The sequence below is a fragment of the Oryza glaberrima genome, chromosome 4 (assembly GCF_000147395.1).
Source record: "Oryza glaberrima chromosome 4, OglaRS2, whole genome shotgun sequence".
In the NCBI taxonomy this organism is placed as follows: domain Eukaryota; kingdom Viridiplantae; phylum Streptophyta; class Magnoliopsida; order Poales; family Poaceae; genus Oryza; species Oryza glaberrima.
This window is the reverse complement of record NC_068329.1, coordinates 15,817,630-15,840,425: the sequence shown is the minus strand read 5'-3', so window position 1 is coordinate 15,840,425 and position 22,796 is coordinate 15,817,630. Positions and strand designations below refer to the sequence as shown.

The following is a 22,796-nucleotide window of genomic DNA, read 5'->3' as shown; positions in this document are numbered from 1 at the left end:
ATTTGAATATAAGATTTTACACGTAGGTGTAATACTATTGAAAATATGTGTCCAATTTTCTGCGACATTTGCTAGTTAATGTACACTGGAAGCTTATATACATAGGATATGTTTACATGTACATATGAAATATATATACTTCATTTTCACGTTGCTGACTTCATTTACCCTGTATCATGTTCATGGAACATCATGAAGGAATAGGTTAAGCCCTCTTTGTTTACGTTTATAAGTCGGCTTATGAGTTAAAAAGTTCAAGTCTAAACAAATAAGCAGTTTTTTCGTTTGGTTTTTTAAAAGTCGTCACTCTTACACTATGAAGCTAAAAACTAGGTTGGAGAAGCTTTTTTAGCTTATTTGAGATAGAAGTATGACACCACCCTTAAATTTGGGATTTTAAATCCACCAGCTTATAAATCATATAAGTCAAAAAAACTAACATAAAGGTTTAAGCCAATAAGTCTAAACCTAAACAAAGAGAACCTAAATAGACGTCCTGTTTCAGAGTCTTGTTCTTATTGGAGGAGGAGACGTAGGAATTTGGTCAATGCTAGGAGCTTGCTCTTCATCTTTGTCATCAGATGATTGCACAACCAGTTTCTGTTTCTTTATCTCGGCCTTCTTCATGCTTTGTTCGGAGGCCAACCTATTGTTCTCTTGGGGGGGGGGGGTTGCCTACTGAAGGTCCTCTAGCAGCCTATCCGGCACCGCTAATGGTTCTCCTTAGCGAGTGATGAGTAGGCGCAGGAGGGTCAAAGATTATAAGTTTGTTTTCCTGCACAAGTGAATTTTGATGGTTCATATCGATAAAACCGTTGAAACAATTGGATTATAGACAGGGTTCAAAGCTGCATACCGGAGGAGGAGGGTTAAATAAGTGAAAGGGCACCACTAGGAGTTTGTGAGAAACATCTACGGTGATCCCAGAGGAGAACACCTTACATCCTCTTGCATACGAGTTCATAGCCTAGTGATTCTGGATCTTCTTGGTTTGGATCCTTTTGACCCTGGTATTCAAATGTTGACTTGGCTCTGTCTTTGATTAGAGCCAGTCGACACTTGATGAAGTGTCAAGTGACTTGTTCTTCTAGTATACCTTTTCTCATTTATGGCATTTATTTTGGAGAGGATTCCTTTCTGCTTCGGCTTTATCCTGGCCTTGAGGCATGGAATTCCAATCGAAGTTGTAGATTGGAGGAAGACCGATGAAATCAAGGCAAGCAAGAAGAGGGTTGGAGATGTAGAACCAATTTTGTGCCAACCATTGTTGGTGGACTTCAACGGAAGAACGAGATAAAAATTTCCGGAGGTCACCATACAACTAGAATTTGGAGCTGCCTAGTACACAAGGATTTTCTTTAGTGGGTCGGGTTTTCAGATAGAACATGTACCGGAAGAGGCAGGGCCGGCTCTACATATTTTAGGGCCCTAGGCCAACTCCATGACATGGGCCCTCAGGCATACACTCTCACTATATATACACATATTTGTTTTGAAACACTCTCTCTCTATATACACATATGCACTTTGGATTTTTAAAGTATACTTTTAAAGCATTCATCCGCTAATCACGCTGAAAATAAATATCGATAATATCCTCTATATATGTTGCTAAAAATACAAAAAGAGCATTAAAATGGAATTACTATGGTTACCTTGAATTCTTGACTAAGGATCAAGCTCCAGGGACTTCATTAATAATACTTGACAAAAGATAAGATGACAGACATCCATTTGCTTCTCATAAAAAAATACTTCTTCGAGCATTTCTTGATGCAAAATCATTAATGACGGTATCGAGACCAATATTGTCCAAGACATTCTTCTCAATGCAGCACATAGCCGAGCCATTTAATCTTTCTTGTGACATGGTTGATCTCAAATAGTTTTTCAATAACTTTAATTTTGAGAAGCTTTTTTTCAGCTGAGGCTACTGTCACAGGCACGGTTAAGAGGATTCGATAGGCAACTGAAACATTTGGATAGCAATATGCAGCTGTAATGAATTCAAGAATCTCAGGTACGCTATGGTTGCAGCACAGCAGTGCGCAAGTACCTGTAAATTGAAACCTGCAGACACTCTGGAAGTTGAGGCAGATTCATGTTGTGTCGGCCGATGTTGAGGGCGAACAGAGTCAACAGACAAAGGCATAAAGCTGTGAAGGGCTAAATGCTGAAGGGATCGCCAACGGTCCGGCGTAGGACGAACTTGTGGAGGCGCCATGGAGAGCGCTAGAGGCGGATTGGCGAAGACTGCCGCCGGTAGAGGAGAGGAGATGAGAAGACAAAAGTTTGGAACTCGGACGGTCGCGTATGCCCGGCGCTTATGCGGGCAACGATTCGACCAGAAACTTGTATACGTGCATATGGTATACCTAATACATACCTAGGTCTGGACCCCTACTTTCCTAGGCCCTAGGCCATCGCACTTCTTGCCGTAGCCCAGAGGCCCTAAGATGTTAAAATGCGTCACGATTCTAAGAAATATCTCGCACAAATGAATAAAAATGGCAATATGGAGAATTGAATTGGGATTTAGATAATAAATTTTTATCCCATACAAATCAGGAAGACTCCGGAAGAATTTGGAAGTATGAAGACAAATGCCCGCTTTAGAATAAAGGTGTAAATACCACTATTTCTGTGGTGTTAGGTGTTGGGTATTCTTCACTGTGCACCGACTGCCACTTGATGAGTTCCTTCACTGGGTGCACGCCATCTTCTACCATATCGCGCAGGTGCTTCTCCTCCACATCTGAGGTGGCTCGCTGATCAAAGGGGATTTTTCTCTCTTCCACCATGGGCGGAAAAGAGGGAGCTCGGATTAGGGTTTCTTGTTGGAGCTTTGGATGCGGAATGCTAGGACGGATGGAGGGCGCTTGTGCGTAGCAAGATTTGGGAGAGATTTGGTATTGGATTGAGTGGAAAAGGTCAAACCTAGCTTCGACGGCGACAGGTGGTGAACAAAAGCGCAAAAGTTTTCAAGGAAGACAAAGCAGTGGAGAAGACGACAGGTGGTGAACAAAGGCGCTGTTACGCATTTTATTTGCAATGCAGTTGGTTTAGTGCTATGCACTTGATTTTATAAAGTCACGTATACATGTTTTGTTTTTCTTGGACTAGTATCATTGGCTTAATGCCATATATGGCATTTTGGTTATTTAATTGGCGGTTGGTACTTGGTAACACCACATATGCCGTATTTTTGTAATATATGAAATCACTCGGATGTTTAATTTCTTATTCTTGACTTTACGTTTTGATGCTTTCAACTAATCACGTATTCAGGGCTACACCTAATTAGGTGTATCTATTACTTAGTTTTCATTATTTTCATTTTTTTCAGATAAGAGCTCCACATCCTCTTGCGAGCATCATAATGACGGGATAGGAGAAAAAGCACTCGGAAGATTACAATGAGAATATTGGAGCACTTGGCTTTTTATTGAACAAGCTTGGGATAATATTTTTTTTTTCGATTGTAAAGGTCTCGGGGCTGTTGTGGAGATTATGGGTACCCCATACCCACTCGGTCTGCTTATCCGACTAGAGATAGGAGGTGGGCCGGATCTATGTATTATTTAATAGGTTAGGACTTGGGAATTATATTGCCTTGTTTCTTAATGCATGGCCATAGTTCTTATTAGATACAATTATGTAAACATAAAAAGAAACAGATGCCATGTCTGTCTAACTCTTCCCCTTTGTAACTTTGCCCCCAACCTATATAAGATGAACAAGAAGCACGACTAGATTGTCAGATCAATACAACACCTAACGGATTCAATCCTCAAGCAGGAGTAGGGCATTACTTCTCATCGAGAAAGCTTAAACCTGTCTAAACCTCGTTCCCTTTACTCATCCTCTTTTATAGAACTCATGCGCTACTCTTTTTCTTATTGGCGATTTCTATAATCGACAATTCTTTTAGTAGTAGGTTACTTACGTTGACATCGAGGTACCAGTGATAACTTAATCAATCTCAAGATATACTAGTCTGGAGGTGTTTATAAGAGTAGGATGATGTGTGTGTACGTTCATAAAATGGTGAGTCAAACATTATACATAGGCCGTGTTTAGATGGGACTACAACTTTTAAGTCCCTATCACATCGGATGTTTGGACACTAATAATAAATATTAAACGTAGACTATTAATAAAACCTATTTATAATCTTGGACTAATTCGCGAGACTAATCTATTGAGGCTAATTAATCCATAATTAGCCTATGTGATGCTACAGTAAACATTTTCTAATTATGGATTAGTTAGGCTTAAAAAGTTTGTCTCGCGAATTAGCTTTCATTTATATAATTAGTTTTGTAAGAAGTCTATATTTAATACTCTAAATTAGTGTCTAAACACAGGGACTAAAGTTAAGTCCCTGGATCCAAACACCACCATAATCGTACTCCCATAACATAACTCTAAAGATAAACAAATAAAGTAGGTGTTTAGTTTTCTACATAAATAAACCATAAGTTTGAACTGGAACTCGACAAGACAATAATCCAAACATTATCTAAAATTGTATTGTAATATCCTGTAATAATGTATAAGTTCAAAAAACAACCTATCACAAAAGGTAAATAAGGCAACAAACCAAAACTTAGTAAAACAAAGGTTGTGTTTTAGATCCAGGTATGAAAATCTTTGTCATGTCACATCGAATATACGGACACATATTTGAAGTATTAAACGCAGTCTAATAATAAAACAAATTATGGATTTCGCATGCCGTTCGCGGTACATAAAATACTCAGCCAGGGCTGCTCCCGCTGCGATACGAATTTATTAAGCTTAATTAATCCGTCATTAGTAAATGTTTACGGCAGCACCATATTGTCAAATCATGGAACAATTATGTTTAAAAGATTCGTCTCACAATTTACACGCAATCTGTGTAATTAATTTTTTTTCTATATTTAATACTTTATGCATGTGATGTGATAGGATGAAAAAACTTGCCAGGGGATATAAACAGGCCCAAACATCCAAAAAAACCAATATTTATCAACGCTAAAAAACTGGCACTTCCTGTAGAAGTTAAATATTGACAAAATTTAGCATCAAAACCGTAGAGACAAAATGACAGAAGTTATAGGGTTGGTTTGGTTTGTGGCCTAAATATGCCTTACCAAATTTTGTCAATGCCAAATTTTAGCAAGTTTTGGTATGACTAATTTTGGTAAGGCAAAGGGCTGGTTTGGTTTGAGGCCTAAATTAGGCTTACCAATATTTGACAATTTCAATAATGTTTAGTGTCTATTTGGTTTGAAGCCAAATTTTGGCATGCCTAAGAAAATAGATCATTTCAATAGTGAACTTAGGCTATTTTGGCTTCAATCCAAACACAACTTTGCCTTACCAAAATTAGTCATACCAAAACTTGCTAAAATTTGGCATTGACAAAATTTGGTAAGGCATATTTAGGCCACAAACCAAACCAACCCAAAGTTGTGTTTGGATTGAAACCAAAATAGCCTAAGTTCAATATTGAAATGACCTATTTTCTTAGGCATGTCAAAATTTGGCTTTAAACCAAATAGACACTAAACACTGTTAAAATTACCAAATATTAGTAAGCCTAATTTAGGCCTCAAACCAAACCAGCCCATAAAATACTCCTCTCAATTCAAAACTTGCACTAAACGGCCAAAATCTTCCATCGTATAGTTACGTCACACCAAACATAACCGTGCAAAAATCACCCAAAAAAAAAAAAGAGAGAGGAAAACCCCACATTTTGCTCCGCTCCCCCCCCCCCCCCCCACAAAAAAACCCTACTCCATCGGCGGCGATGGCGGAGCCAGCGGCTGCGGCGGCGGCGGCTGAGGCCCCGGCGACGGTGGGGCAGGCGGTGATCCCGCTCGTCAACAGGCTGCAGGACATCGTCGCGCGGCTGGACGGCGGCGGCGGCGGCGGCGGACTGGAGCTGCCGCAGGTGGCGGCGATCGGCGGGCAGAGCAGCGGGAAGTCGAGCGTGCTGGAGGCGCTCGTCGGCCGCGACTTCCTCCCCCGGGGCCCCGACATCTGCACGCGCCGCCCCCTCGTGCTCCAGCTCGTGCGCCACCCCGCCCCCGAGGAGTGGGGGGAGTTCCTGCACGCACCCGCCCGCCGCTTCCACGACTTCGACCAGATCAAGCGCGAGATCCAGGTCAGCCCTGCAGCTTCGCTTGTTTGCTTGCGTATAGTGCTACTTTTGGCGCAATGCTTGAGACTTTGAGAGATCTTTAATCTGTGAAATGATGATTGCAAGGTGGATTAGCTTGCAATCCAGAAGAAAAAAAATGTAGGTTGTAGTTTGCAGTTTTAGAAAAAGGGTCTGTTCACTTTGTTGACTTGATACATTACCAGCATTAGTCCAGAAAAAAAAGATACTCCCTCCGTTTCAAAATGTTTGACACCGTTGACTTTTTAGCATATGTTTGACCGTTCGTCTTATTCAAAAAAAAATTGTGAAATATGTAAAACTATATGTGTACATGAAAGTATATTTAACAATTAATCAAATGATATGAAAATAATAAATAATTACTTAAATTTTTTGAATAAGACGAATGGTCAAACAAGTACTAAAAAGTCAACGGTGTCAAACATTTTGAAACGGAGGGAGTATTATGGTAAAAAAGGCATTTGGGCTAAATTTAGTGGATGGAGATCGTTTGGTACCTTTGCTTTGTTCACTGTATTGTACTGGGCAGTGGGCACTGATACTTTCTCGTACTTATAATAATCCTTCTTTTTTTTGGTTGGGGGGGGGGGTGGGTCTTGTTTTATGCTTTCGTGATTCTTACGAGATGAATTATGTTGACTGTTTTTCAGTTGGAAACGGATAAAGAAGCTGGGGGCAACAAAGGGGTTTCTGAGAAACAGATTCGTCTGAAAATATTTTCACCAAATGTCCTAGACATCACCTTGGTTGACCTCCCTGGAATAACAAGGGTGCCAGTAGGAGACCAGCCTAGTGATATTGAGTCAAGAATAAGGTCAATGATCATGCAATACATTAAGCATCCAAGTTGTATTATCTTGGCTGTCACTCCGGCTAATGCAGATTTAGCTAATTCGGATGCTCTCCAACTGGCAAAGCTTGCTGATCCTGATGGTACTTAAATAACTCTGGTTGTAGTTATAAGTTTCTTTACCGTGGAATGATTTATGAATGCAAATTTATTGTTGTTCTGGCAGGTTCTCGAACAATTGGTGTTATCACCAAGGTACTTTTGTAATATATAAACAATAGTGCATACCCTTTACTTACTTTGTGATCACTATGTTAACCTTGCTTCAATGGCCTAGTTGGACATCATGGACAGGGGCACTGATGCTCGTAACTTTTTACTGGGAAATGTGATCCCCCTCAAGCTTGGTTATGTAGGTGTTGTAAATCGTAGCCAAGAGGTACCTTCTAAGACAATACCATGAACCTTCATTAGATTGACTATCATCTTGAATTTCTTCTTCGAGTTCCATAGTCTCACATGATATGACAATGTTTTTTCTGCAATTTAGAAAATTATATGGTTTGCTCATGCATCTTCAATTGAAATGAATTTAGTTTCAAAGTTAATTTTTTAATATGTGGTGTTAATAGATTGAGCTATTCATTTAAACTTGAATCTTGTCAGATAGCTAAGCCTTATATGCCTTGATAGTTTTGTATTGGTACCAAATGATGGCTTGATACATAGTTAAGTACAAGCAGTGTTCACCTAGACGCTAGATGCTAGACGGACGATGACCCATGGTCTAGAGTCTAGCCAGTCTAAACGCAAGTCTAGACGGTCTAGACGATATACCGTACACTATATTATCGGCATATTTTTTTGGCACACATGTAAATATGCTTAACATTTTTCATAGAATATTAGAGAACTAGCGGTGCTATGATAGGTGTAGCCACTCGAGTAAAGTTGTGGGTTGGAGAGAGGTGGGAGCAAGGTCCTCTGTGACGACTAGTAGAGGAGAGACGACATGATTTTGTTGCAGTGACTGGGCTAGAGTAGAAGAGAACGGTATGGAAATGGGGTCAAAACCATAAACCATAAGGGCTTTGGTCTAGGCTCGAAGTTTCAGCTCTAGCAACACAAAAAATGCATTGGCCTATTGCCTAGACCATAGTCTAAACGACAGGTTTACGGTCTACACTCGTCTAAATGTTGTTTAATTGTGTGGTCTAGGCAGTCTAGAACCATCTTTGACCGACTAGACGGTCAAACGGTCTAATTCACAGTTTAGACTCTAAACTAGACGATAACCCATCGTCTAGCGTCTAGACATGGTCTAGACTGTCTAGACTATGGTCTAGGCAAACACGTGTACAAGATGTCATAACATTGAATTGAGCTTGACATACGAATGAACAAATTGTACACATGAAAATAACAATTACTCTTTTGAAACTTGATAGTTTTGTATTGGTACCAAATTTGGGCGCTTATCTTTTTATTAAGAAGTTCATGATGTCCTTTTCAGACAGTTGCAATTCTGGTTCAGGTTATGATCATGATCTTAAAACTGTTGATGCATTGCTAAGTTGAAATATTTGCACTCAAATGATATACATTTCTAATATCTAACATCTGGATGATTCTAACAGGATATCAACTTTAAGCGGAGCGTCAAAGATGCACTTGCCTTCGAGGAGAAGTTTTTCTCAACTTTACCTGTATGTTAGGGCCTTGATATTTTGTTCAAGCAGTACTACCCATTGTGAAATGACATATTTTGCTAAATTCTTGATTAATATTTTTTGTGCTATTAACAGGCTTATCATGGTCTTACACATTGCTGTGGTGTTCCTCAACTGGCCAAGAAGCTAAATACGGTATATCTGTTAATTATTGCTATCTAGTTTTTTTTTCCTTTATTCATTTTCTCAGCCTCATTAGATTCCTCCTGTCAATATCATAAACAAACATTGGCAACATGGGCTTCATTGGAAATTGTTCGCTAAGACAAACTGACTCAGAATGAATTAGCAGTCATTTAGTGCAAGATTATGAGCCAACGTAAGATGCTTCATGATTAAATTAAAACCTCCAAAGAAGTATTGAGGAGGTCAGAAAATCACTTACACTAAAGGGGCATGCTTAATAATACTCTCAACACCCAGATGAGCATTGGTTTTAAAATAGTAAATGATGAATTTATTCTCTTATAAACCGAACTTATTGCAATGCTTTATCTTTTAATTGAAAATGCGAAAATTTGGTACTGTATTGTAACTTTATCTGCATGTGATTTGCTAATGCATCGTATATCTGCAATTGACTACGGCAGCTCTTGGCTCCTTTTGCAGATTCTACTAAAGCACATTACATATATGCTTCCAGGCTTGAAATCTCGCATCAATTCTCAGTTGGTAGCAGTTGCAAAAGAGCATGCTGCATATGGTGATACTGCAGAATCAACGGTAATAACATTCTCAGCTCATAATTGTAAAGTTGTAACATGTCCCTCATCAACTAACTACGAAAACTATACCTCTAGTCACAAAAGGGTGATGTTTATGACTTTTCAAAGTAAACAAAATGCCATTTCTATCACTAAATTTTATTGTTGTGTATTTGAAAAATATTGATTTTATAGAAGTATTTTTAATCATAACTTTACTCCTACCATTTTTATGTTATCCAAATTATACACTCTAGGTGGTATCTTTGGCTAAAATATCATTTTGGCTGCATCTGTTCATGAGTACTCCCTCCGTTTCATATTATAAGACTTTTTAGCATTGCCCACATTCATATAGATGTTAATGAATCTAAACACATACGTATGTCTAGATTCATTAACATATATATGAATATGTGCAATGCTAGAAAGTCTTATAATATGAAACGGAGGAAGTATCAAATTTTTTATGACTAGAGGGAGTGTGTATTTGCAGTTTATCATCCTTGCAAGAGAACTGCTTGTTGTGTGAATATCACATGCCTGGCTGCCAAGCTTCTTAGAAGCAGCTTTCTTATGTGTGTCCTATTTTATTTTGTAGTTTAAGTTTTAATGGCTTTTGAGCATTTCTACTTTTAGTGTTGATTTTTTCATCCCAATGCATGCAGGCTGGTCAGGGGGTCAAACTGTTGAATATACTCAGAAAATATTGTGAAGGTACAAAAAAAAAGGAGAGAATAAATTTACCATATTTACTGTAAGACTTGACTTACCAACTGTGCTTTGCTACCAGTTTATCTAGAATTACAGATGGCTCTTGTGCAGTTTTTCTTATATAATCCTTTGCTGCTTCCTGCTTGTAGCAATAACTTGACAGCTCAACAATAAAAACGATAGCTAGAAAATTATCCTTGATTTGTGTAAATTTTCTAGGATAGTTGTGCAAACATTTAGATCACAAAATACTGAGATTTGAGAGTAATCGATTCTTTCATAAGATTGTTGCTCATGTGCATAGTTTTTCGTCCTCTTCAATCTGCCACTTTGATGATTCCCTAAGCTATATTCTTCTAATGTGATTATGTTTTCTCTGTTTCCAGCCTTTTCTTCCATGGTGGAAGGGAAAAATAAAGTGTCAACAGATGAACTATCTGGTGGAGCAAGAATCCACTACATTTTTCAGTCAATTTTCGTCAAGAGCTTGGAGGTAAGCAAAAGCAACAGCTTTACATTATTTAGACATCAGAGACGTGTTAGTGACTTAGTGTAATAAAATTTATATATGTATGATTGTGAGTGATTTTTCTAAAAGAACTTTGGAAGTGAACACCAGATCAAGTCATATGGTTTAAATAGTTTAAAGAAAAAAGAAACCAGATCAAGTCATAGGTCACTCGCTGGTTTCCCTGGTCGGCATGTGTGAACCGACCTGTGGTGGCGTAGCGGGCCCTCGTGTATGGGGCTGGGCCTCAAAGCATGGGTTAAGGCCCAAATCACAGGGGGCAGCATCCCCATGTATGAGGGGGACCAGCTTTCGTGACCTTTATTGGCCGGGCTCCGGTTGAGCTCTTCTTAGTGAAAATACTGTGGGGGCAGTCTTTCCCCTACCGGCCAAGTTTTTTTTTTAATACTTTTTGGGGATTTTCTTGTGATTACCCATCTGCGGTTGTGGGCAGTTTCTCATCCAGAAAATAAATTTGTGCTTTGCATAATTTGACCTTTTTAGTGCTAAAACTTTCTATATTACCTATCTAAACATAATTGTCTAAAAAGAAACCGTGCACTCTGCCATAAAACATTACCCTCTTGCAGCAAAGCACAGTTTCTAGGTAGAAACAATTATATTTCTGTTCAACTGTGACATTGGTAAACTGCATACATCACACACTTACTTGTATTTCTTTTGTTTCCATTCTTTACTTATTTCATCTGCTAGTTTATATTTCAGTTGTCTTAATCCACAGGAAGTGGACCCCTGTAAGAGCATAACTGATGAAGATATCCGTACAGCCATACAGAATTCTGACGGTCCAAAGGGTCCTATGTTTCTGCCAGAGGTTAGTGTTTTTCTGAAATGTCTACTGTTAGAACAATTATGGTATATCTGATTCATGCTTTTTTTAGCTAACTTGCTGCTTGCTCATAAATGTTCTGTGGAATTGTAGTTGCCGTTTGAGATTCTTGTGCGAAGGCAAATAAGTCGTTTGCTTGATCCAAGCCTTCAATGCGCAAATTTTATCTATGACGAGCTAGTCAAAGTATGTCTTTGTACCTCTGTTGTATCATACGAACCTTTAATCAACCTGTTTAAGAATCCCTAAATCATGCAGATTAGCCGTGGTTGCTTAACCAGCGAGCTGCAGAAATACCCGATTCTTAAAAAGCGGATGGGTGAAGCAGTTAGCAATTTCTTGAGAGATGGTCTTCGACCTGCAGAGACAATGATAACCCATATTATTGAGATGGAGGCAAGTGTTTACTTTCCTGAATTCTTATTGTTCAATTGAAGGTTATTGGATTGTTTCTGAAACAAAATTTGTTGTTATGAGTGTTTAATTATATTTATATTATTTTGATACAAGATAATCATTAAACAAGGATTTGTTTATACTGGAAATTTAGTTTCATCAAACACTGGATATATCCTATGATACACTATTGGATATCCATTGCAAAGAAGTTGGCTGTAGATGCTTCTATGAACGGTTTTGTTTTAAACCTTTAACCTGTTGTACTATAGAGGATTGAGTTCGGAAGGATATCTTCATTTTTATTTTATTATGCTCTCAGAATATGTCATGTTCACAATTATCTCACATTTCTTATTCTTTTTAAATTTAAGGAACAATCTAATTTCATTGCCAAGTCTTACACCTACTGATGCTAATAGGGTGTTTTAGATTGTTTACTAGCAGCCTATTTTAACCATGAGCTTTTGTTTGTTTTGAATTTTGGGTATTGCTACATGCTAATGGAATAACATGTAGTGAGCTACATTCTAGTGAAGTACCTGTTGGTTTGTTCATTGATTGTGCATAGTAAAGTATCTGTGTTTTGTTGATTTTCTTATGGGTAATGAGTAATACCACATATCTTGTTACAGATGGATTACATAAATACTTCACATCCAAACTTTGTTGGAGGCAACAAGGTTGTTGAGCTTGCTAGGCAAGAAATTTTACCTCCCAAAGCACCAACCTCTGTAACGATTCCTAAGGTACTTCCTTTTGCATCTTAGATTTGGGTTGCTTCTTCTATTCTTAAAAGAAAAGAAAATAAATGATTTAGTTTTGGAATCCTGTGGTTGTACCTTTGCAGCCAAATAATGAGGATTTGGCTTGTTCATTTAATCTGCATCTCAATAAATTCTACTTTTGTTATCCTGCAAATTGTTTATATTCTCTTTAGTATAATACATCATAGTTTATCTGTAATTAATAATTTAGTACTCCCTCCGTCCCAAAAGTATAAGGGATTTCGGTTGGATGGGAGTCCTAGTACTACGAATCTAGACTATCCAGATTTGTAGTATTAGGATATATCCCATCCAACCGAAATCCCTTATATTTTGGGACGGGGGGAGTAGTTGCTGTCATCCTCAAGTTCCTTTACAAGAAATCAACTAATGGTAAGTGTAGAAAAGGTCAATTTGTATGTTTCATTATTAATCTGAGATCAATGTGAAATTGAAGCCATACATAAGTTACCTCAATTAAACCAGCTAATTCATTTCACCATTTGCATGTAAGATAGTACATAACATATTAACATACGCCAGAATTTTCTATTGACTGTCTTTGCACTCTTGCATTAAAAATTTTACTGCTTACTCTTCTGTTACCCTTACCGTAGGATGGTACTGCTATTAGTCCTGAGATACAATTAACATCTGACAGAAGTCAAAAGTCACGTGCTATTTTTGCAAGAGATGCTACTAGAGGAGCCACCTCTGATCAGGTTTCAAATACTAGTATTTCTTTGTTTTAGATCGTAATTTTCAGACAATGAAATGAAGATATTAACCTTTCTTTACTTCACTTCATTATCTGCTTCTGTTTCTGCTGGACAGGGAGTGCAGCCTGATGCTGATACAGGTAAACTGGTGTACCTATAATTATACAAGTCATAGACTTAAACCCAGCATGGCTTTACACAAGTTGAACCTGTTAGCAGTGGCATCAGGTTGCCATTGGCATCTTAATGCTGCTTGGCGCTGATACGTACTCTTTCTGTTCCTAAATATGTCCTGTTGGGTCTGTGATAGTGTTTCACAATTTTAAACTTCTACTCTTAGTACATAAGAGTACTTTTATTGGATTTGTCTTTCAGAATACTTCCACAACATATATATGCATATTATTATTTTTTTTACAAGATATCATATGATTATAGTAAAAAAAAAATTAGCCAACACATTGTGGATATAGCGTACTGTAATTTATACAAAATACTGACTTATATGTTTATACTGAAGGAGTATTTAGTGGAGGAACAATAGGAATTAGGACTCTTTAGGCGGAGTGGCTTTCTTGGAGGCCTGTCTTCTTCGAAACTCGAAATTCATTTTTTCAAAAGAAACAGTAGTTTTGATGGAAAAATAATCTTGCCTGTCCAAACTGTTGTATTGATTTGACAAAACACTGAAACATGCTTATGTGCTAATTTGCAGTCTATGCTGCAGCAGTTGATATTTAATTTTGTCTCCTATTCTCCTTCGAATGGGAGTCTTGGATCCACTTTTTATGTATCATGATTCTTAGGAGTGCTAACTTGAAATCTACATGTTGTGAATACCATTTAGTTGATATTACCTGTCCTTTTTTAATGATTGATGTAATTAGATTGCACATGTACTTACTTTTTCGTGACATAATTAACTAGGAAGGCATTCTAACTCATAATACTTCTGAAGGAAATAATACATGTTTCATGCACCTATATTTTTTTCTTTGAAAAACAGAGTACCTAGCTGTAACCATAAGCTTCATATGCATAGTATTCTACCAGAAAGTATCGACCTGCTTTTCTTTGACTCCTGCAACAAACCATACATTAAACTGTTCATGCGATTGTGGCAGCTTTAGATAGGTGATAACTTTTTTGGCTATGATCTGACATATGACTCGGAAAATACAGGAACAAGTGTGGCAGGCAGAAATCAGAGGGGTCACTCACTGGTTGCTGGGAGTTCATCAAGCAAGTCAGTTGCACGAGTTCACAGCCTAGATAACCTTATCTCTATCATCCAGTTAAGAGAGGTGATTTCACTATCGCAAGTCAGTTTTCGAAGATGGAATTCAAAATATTTTAATATTCCATTTCTGATTATTCTCTATATTTCTTACCAGCCCCCCATCACTTTGAAGCCATCAGAAAACCAGCCTGCACAGGATGCAACAGGGGTAGCCATTGTGAAACTATTGATCAAATCGTACTATGACATTGTCAGAAAGAGTATTGAAGATGCTGTTCCAAAGGCTATAATGCATTTTCTGGTAAGTTTAGCTTTTTACATCTTGTTATTAGTAAATGAAAGCTTTGACGGTGACTGAGACTTATAGAAGTCATCGTAAACATCAGGTCTGCAGTAATTATTGTTGGTTGTTATGATACTAAACCCTACTTTAGGTTTACCTGTATTGAATCAAAATAATCATGGCACGTATTGAATCAAAAGCTTGTGAAACTCATTATGTTCAACAATAATCTCGTGCCACTTAAGGAGTTAATGCTGTAAGTCACTAACTTCCATGAACTCTGGACTTTGGTCATTGTCCACACAGACTATTATTATTTGTTAATATAGCTTTCTAACTGGTCAATTGTGATCTAACTTATGTATATAATCTTCGGTTGCTGTAACACTGGTTTTTTACTGATATTTTACCTCAGGTGAACCACACAAAGCGTGAGCTGCATAATGTTTTAATCCGGAAACTGTACAGGTGCATGCGTTGTTCTTTGTTTTACTTTTGTGACAAGCAGTTCAATCAAACTGTTAATTTTGAGATTACTTTTACAGAAAGGGTTGTTCTGAATGATGTTATGCTATGCAGAGAAAACCTGCTGGATGAAATGCTGAGGGAAACTGATGAAGTAATTATCAGAAGGCAGCATATACAAGAAACACTCCAAGTTCTTGAACAGGCTCATAGGGTATCTTCAGTCTCCTAGATGTCCTCATCTATTTGTTCGGCAATCTTTTGATATCTATTTATTTTTCAGACGCTCGAGGAATTTCCCCTTGAAGCTGAAAAGGTTGAGAAGGGATACAGCCCTGCTGAATATGCTACTGGCCTGCCAAAAATCCATGGTCTCAGCAATGGCGACCCCAGCATCATTTACGCATCCTCGCCTAACCACAATCGAAAGAAAGCATCTCACGAAGATCAACATGGGTCGGTAGCGTCATATAGTTCGACTTCCTATCCAGATGCTAATGGTGGGCTTCTTTCCACTTGATCTTGATCAATTTCTCCTATCATTTTCAAGTGACGTGCTTCAGTTTTGTCCTGTAAATTCAATTTTTTGTTAGTGGGCTATTTTTTTCTGCAACTGGCAGCTATTTCTGGTGCCGCACCTTGATCTTGTAATCTAGCAGTTGCACTGAAATAGCAGGACTACAGGAGCCCAAGTACATTCATAGCCAACAGGGGCAATGGAATGGTGGCTGTGTAGATTAACAATGTAACTAGCCCCTTATATCATTTTGCCTTTTTTGTACTTCTGAGAAGCCAGAACGGGAACGGCATATTACGAATAACTTGCAATCACAAAGCTACTTTACTGCACCATAATGGAACTCTCTAGACAGTCTTCCAATTTCCAACGTGCAGTTTGTGAGATTGGAATTTACGTTGAGCAAGAATCATGTACTATATTGTTTGTCCACCGGTTATTTGAACTGGTCCGACTTCTGTCTTCGCATTCAGCATTCTTGTGATTTTTTTTAGATAATGGATTAAATCGGCCTTTTACACCCCAAAAAGGATGTACACAGCCTCAACGAAACTTACAAGAGTACAAAGACTCACACCCTTACACAAGGTTTAACACCATCACAAGCAACTAGACCCGAGCACTTAGGCTCTAGCAACAGTAATTCTTAAAAAGTTAATACAAAGTTTCAACCAAACCACACAAGAAAACAAGAGAGCATTAATTTCCCAATCTTTTCCTTAAGTTCCATCCCTTCATTGTGAAAAAGCCAGAAACTCTCTTCTCTAGAATCAAGCAACATTCTCTCACTTTTTGGCCATCTTCCTCCTTAAGTAGCAAAGACCATTGTCTTGCCCAAAAAGTCCCCCTGAAAATCACCTGCAACAGAAAATTAGTATTGGAGCCATTAAAGACTACATCATTTCGGCATAACCAAACCGCCCAACACAAAGCTGAAATCCCCACAAGGATTTGAGCTCTTAGCTTGGGTTGAACCCCCTTTAGCCAATTGCCGAACATACTAGCAACATTCCTAGGCGGGTGAATTCCAAAAGATATATAGACTGCATTCCACATGAATCTTGCCAAAATACAATCAAGAAAAGGTGTTGAATTGATTCGTTAGAATCACAAAAACAACACATTACATTACCCTTCCACTTCCTTTTAGCTAAATTATCCTTTGTCAAAATTACTCCATTCTTTAAGTACCACAAGAAAATTTTAATTTTTAGTGGTATTCTGAGTTTCCAAATCATGTCCTTTTTAGGAACGACTTCCCTGTACATGATTGCTTTATACATTGAGTTAACTGAGAAACGCCCATTCTTTTGTGTCTCCCACAAAAAGGTATCATTATGCTCGGTCAATTTTATTGATATAACCTTTGAGACCACTTCCAACCAAGCTTTTAAATTATGACCCACAATAGCCCTCCTAAAGGACACTTTTAGAAGTCTTTTACTCATAACCACTGCAACTGATTCATTTTTGTTTATCACAAGGTTGTATAAGGCCGGGTAACGAGCAGCAAAGGGAGTATTCCCGTTCCATTTATCCTCCCAGAATCTGACCTGAGTCCCATTGTGCACTTTTAACGATCCACAAGAAAGGAGGATGTTCTTAACCATCATGAGTCCTGACCAGAAATGAGAATCCCCTGGTTTTTTCTCTACATGAGTCAAAGTTTTCTTAGATAGATATTTCCTTCTTAACAAGTTTTGCCAAACTCCCTCTTCATTCCAAAGTTTATATAACCATTTGCTTAGCATGCATTTGTTTTGTAGATCTAGGTTCTGTATCCCAAGACCCCCACATTCCTTTGGCTTGCATAAAATGCTCCACTTAGCCAACCTATACTTCTTCTTATGTTCTTCAAATTGCCAAAAGAAACGTGACATATAATAGTCCAGCTTCTCGAGAATACCTTTAGGTACCTCAAAAAAAGAGAGTATGAACATAGCCAAGCTGCTAAGCACCGAGTTTATCAACACTAATCTACCACCTACCGATAGATGCTTTCCTTTCCAACTACTCAATTTTTTTTGAATTCTCTCTTCGATTGTAAGCCAGTCTTTGTTTGACAATTTTTTGTGATGCATTGGGATCCCTAGATATCTAAAGGGATACCTACCGGAACCGCAGCCAAACAACGTGACATACTCTCTCTCCACTTCCTTAGCCCTACCAAAATAGAACAATTCAATCTTGTAGAAGTTGATCTTTAGACCCGCTAACCTCTCGAATGTACTTAGTATAAGTTTGAGGTTTTTGGCTTCTTCTAAATCATGTTCCATAAAGATGATTGTATCATATGCATATTGCAAGATAGATAGCCCATTATCTACCAGATGCGGTATCACCCCATGAAAGCTCCCTCGTTCATTTGCCCTTTTAATCAAGATTGCTAACATGTCAGCCACCAAATTAAAGAGGATCGGTGATAACTGATCCCTTTGTCTTAAGCCTTTTTTTGTTTGAAAGAAGTTTCCAGCTTCATCGTTCACCTTAATTGCTACACTACCCCCTCTGACAATCTTATCTATCCACCGACACCAAAGTGGTGAGAATCCTTTCATTCTCAACGTCTGTTGGAGAAATCTCCAGTCTACTTTATCGTAAGCTTTTTCAAAGTCGAGTTTAAAAATTACCCCATCATTCTTCTTCTTATGCATTTCATGAATTGTTTCATGTAAAATAACCACACCTTCCATAATGTTTCTTCCTGGTAAAAAGGCTGTCTGAGAAGGTCTAATGACTTTTTGAGCTACTAGAGCTATTCTATCAGCCATTACCTTCGTGAAAATTTTGAAACTCACGTTCAACAGACATATAGGTCTGTACTGCTGAATTTGCTTAGCATCCTTTTGTTTGGGTAATAAAGTTATTGTACCAAAATTCAAACTATGCAGCGGCAACTCTTCTTTGTAAAAGTCATTAAACATGGCCATTAAGTCATCTTTAATGACCTCCCAAAACACTTGAAAGAACTCCACAGGAAATCCATCAGGACCCGGAGCCTTATTGTGTTCCATTTGGAAAATAGCCTGTTTTACTTCTTGTTCTGAGAATTCCTTTGTTAGGATTTCATTTTCCTCACTCAAGACTTGAGGAATGTCCTCTTTTCTAGACTCCATTATGGAAAAATTATTTTCCTCTGGGGGTCCAAAAAGGTTTTTATAATACCTTGTAATGTACTTCCTTAGTTGTACATCACCTTTGATTATACCCTCTTCTTGTTCCAACTGAAAAATTCGGGATTTCCTATGCTTTCCATTAGCTATCATATGATAATATCTTGTATTTCTATCGCCCTCCACAATTTTCTTTGTTTTTGCCCTTTGGTACCATTTTATTTCTTCTTCTCTTAGCAAAAGCGCTAATCTATCTTTAACAAAGTTCTTGAGATTTAATTCTTGTTCAGACAAACATTGCACCTCAGCCTTCTTATCTAATTCATCCGCCTTTGCTAGCAGGCTAGCCTTTTCTTTCTTCTAGGCCCCACTTGTATCTTTTGCCCAACCTCTCAAAAATTGACGCAGCCTTCGTAACCTATTTTGCCACTTTTCCAACCTTGTAACCCCCCTAACCTCCTTTTTCCAAACATCCGCTACCATATCATAGAATCCATCTCTTAACAACCGTCCAAGCTTAACAACCGTCTAGGCTCAAACTTGAATAGTGGTTGTTTGAGAGAATTAACACCAGTATCCAACAATAATGGCGTATGATCGGAAAGCTCCCTACTCAAAGCTCGAGCAGTAGACAACGGGTATTTCTGTTCCCATTCTGTACTCATCAAAATTCTATCTAGCTTCTCAAATGTCGGTTTTGATGACGAATTAGCCCACGTAAACTTACGTCCTGTGAGCTCCAACTCTCTTAAGTCCAAACTATCTATGACGGCATTAAAAAGGAATGGCCACTTCTCACTATAATTATCATTATTCTTTTCAGTGGGATTCCTTATAATGTTGAAATCGCCACCGAGCAGAATTGGTAGCGCCTCCTTATTACAAGAATCGACCAACTCAACAAGGAAAGCTTCTTTATAATCCTCCTGTGCAGCCCCATATATTGCCACGAGGATCCATTGAAAGCCATCATCCTTATTCTTAACATGAAATTTAACATAAAAATCACCTTCATCAACACTAGAAATGTCAAGAACCTCCTCATTAATCCCTAGCAAGATACCCCCTGATCTCTCTTTTGGCCTTGTCCAATGCCAAAAAAAATATCTACCTCCACAAAAATTCTTAAGGCAAGAGTTTGAAAAATTATTTTTACCCGTCTCCAAAAGAGCAATAAAGTCTAGCTTTTGCTCTTTTGAGGTATCCGACAGAAATCTAAATTTAGCCAAGTCACCAAGACCTCTGCTATTCCAAAACATTCCTCTCATGATGACCCCTTTTTAAAAACAGCAATTTTAACCTTCTTTCTTTTTCTCCTACTCTCAATCTTTTTTCCAATGCCCTTAATGGGGAGATTATTAAAATCACAGCTTAGGTGACCATTCTCCCCATCCATAACCTCCTCCACTAAGCCACCACATTAGTGGCCAAGAACAAGGTTGTCTAGCTCCTCTTCTTCCTCCGAACCATACCCCTCGTTATTTAAGTTATTGCAATTAAAAGTCGAAGAACCTTTTAAACTCTCGGACGACCTTTCCTCTTCTATTTTTCTAAGGTTCAACACAGATTCTGAAATTTTGCTACAAGAACCCCCAAGATCTATGCCTAGGTTAAGCAAATATGAATCAATAGAATCATTTGAAAATGAAAGGAACGGATTATTTAAATTGTTACATGACTCCAGATTCTTCCATGCCTTCCTTTTCCTGGCCTTCTCCAAGGAATGCTCATCCTCCATGCTGGCCAGTCTAGAGCTAGCCCGCTTTGGTGTAAGCATCACTTCCTTGACATTTGCTGCCATCATGATTTCCTCCTGCTCCTTTCCCTCCCCTAAAACATCGTTTGCAGCTTCGCGGTCTATTTCCCCCATGTCCTTCACTTGCTCACCATCAGCCTTTCCCAGTACCTCGTCACATACCTCATTTACACTGCTTTCATTGCCACTCCAATTATCTCCTCCGCCACATCCTTGAAATTATTCTTCGCCACAGACATGTTTCCAGAATCATCCATGGCTGCTGCATCTTTCCCTGCAGCACCTAAATCCTTCCCATCCACTTGCATATCATCCCCCTTAGCTCTCTTGGTTTCCCTCTTGTTTTCTTTTTCACTTGACCGCTGCTCCTCCTCTGTGATTATTTCGGCTAATTGCTGGCATGGAACATGGGAATGGAAATTTCAGATGTTTGGGGTCACGAGCAGATTCTGTGGTGAATTGAACAGGTTGGACACATGTCTCTCGTGGTTTGTCAAAAATTACTCGAGCTGTGTCTGAACTTTGCACGTTTGTGTTGTCTGAACTTTGCATGTAGCGTTTATCTGACTGTATTGGTGCTCCACCTTCTTCACATTCTTGTTTGCTGATGGCGACAGCCTGATCGTCCCTCGCTATTTCTTTCTTGATGTCCCTCTTTCCTTGCAGAAGTTTTGCTTTTTCTCGTCACTTTTCCCTAAGAACATAATCTTCATGATCAAAATAATCAAATATGTTGCTTTTTAAAACTGATGAAGATGAAAATTAAGTTCGCGCATGTAAAATGAGAAATCTATTAGCACATGATTAATTAAGTTTTAATTATTATAAACTTGATAAATGGATATATTTTTATTTTAAAACAATTTTTTTATAGAAAGTTTTCACACAAAACACACCGTTTAATAGTTTGAAAAGCATGCTAACGGAAGCCGAGATTTTAAAATCTGAATCTTAATCAGAAAAGAATAGGGCCCCAATTCTTCTTATAATCTCAATCGGTATGGCAACATTAATTCTTCTTGAAACATACCGAATTCCGATCTACATAAAAGAGTGGGAATAAATAACAATCATCTACTCATAAATACTCCCTCCATGCCATTTTAAGTGTAGCTCGGGTTTACGTGTCTAAAATTTGACACTTTCTATCTTATTTAAAAAAATTATAAAAAAGAGGACGGATAGAGTATTTAATTAGGACAAGATCCCATCAAACCCGTTCTTAAACCAAAAGAGAATTTTGAGGTAGTGCTTCATGAGTACTGTACACAATGTCTGCAAGACGATTGCTTGGCTGCGATGGTCGTGATGCATGCCTGTCGCCACTTGAACTAACTGAAAGTCATTTTAACTAGGATGGACCTTACTCCCTCCGTCCATAAATAAATACGAGGACTTCTAGATTTTTCTTTTATGAGATTAAGGATGAAGAGAAAATAACTATGAAATTAAAAGGACAATATGAGGATGGTCGAGGGTAAGATTGTGTAAAAAATGAATGATAAGTGGCTAGATGGGAGAAACAATACTTAAGTCTTTATATTTGTGGATAAATTTCAGATGACAGTAGTCCTTATATTTGTGGGTGAAGAGTGTAACCCATAAAAAATCTGAGTAGTAGTTAGCTCATGGCCAAAATGAAGTTCAACTTTGAAGAACGTTGGAGTCGCTGTACTCCATTCTGCGCATAATCGCTTTCTCTTCATTTGCTCATACGCCACTAGTTTCTTTGTCGAGTTGTTAAAATATGGGTACGTCGTTACTTTGCACTAATGCTGTCCAGTCAACGGTTATTTGACTGTCTCTATGCCCAAAATGCCATCTCAATAGAATATCATTTTTTTAAAAAAAATTCAACTTCTCTCTTCTTTCATGCACAATCGTAAGTGACTTGTTCACACTTATAGCATAGTAAAAATAAAATCTAGTGAAAAAAATAGAGATAGATGCCTTTTGGACAATTTTTAGCCTCTAGGGACCGGGCCATTAATTATAGAGATAATCCATAAAATGCCATTGACAAGCGTCCAAGTCTCAGAAATGCCATCGACAAGTGTGAGTTCCAAGAA

The 22,796-nt window shown here is 38.2% G+C and overlaps 1 protein-coding gene across 1 annotated transcript; it reads left to right on the top strand.

Annotated features, from left to right (window-relative positions):
- The first annotated feature begins 5,764 nt into the window (after positions 1-5,764).
- LOC127770729 (dynamin-related protein 3B-like) lies at positions 5,765-16,190 on the top strand. The gene is made up of 20 exons (XM_052296542.1): positions 5,765-6,157; positions 6,826-7,108; positions 7,192-7,220; positions 7,303-7,404; positions 8,603-8,671; positions 8,771-8,830; positions 9,305-9,418; positions 10,068-10,116; positions 10,500-10,606; positions 11,364-11,456; positions 11,565-11,657; positions 11,730-11,867; positions 12,503-12,616; positions 13,252-13,356; positions 13,469-13,493; positions 14,536-14,657; positions 14,748-14,894; positions 15,292-15,344; positions 15,456-15,555; positions 15,625-16,190. The coding sequence occupies exons 1-20, from the start codon at positions 5,801-5,803 to the stop codon at positions 15,859-15,861; spliced, it is 2,397 nt and encodes a 798-aa protein (XP_052152502.1). The 5' UTR covers positions 5,765-5,800; the 3' UTR covers positions 15,862-16,190.
- Positions 16,191-22,796: the final 6,606 nt, after the last annotated feature.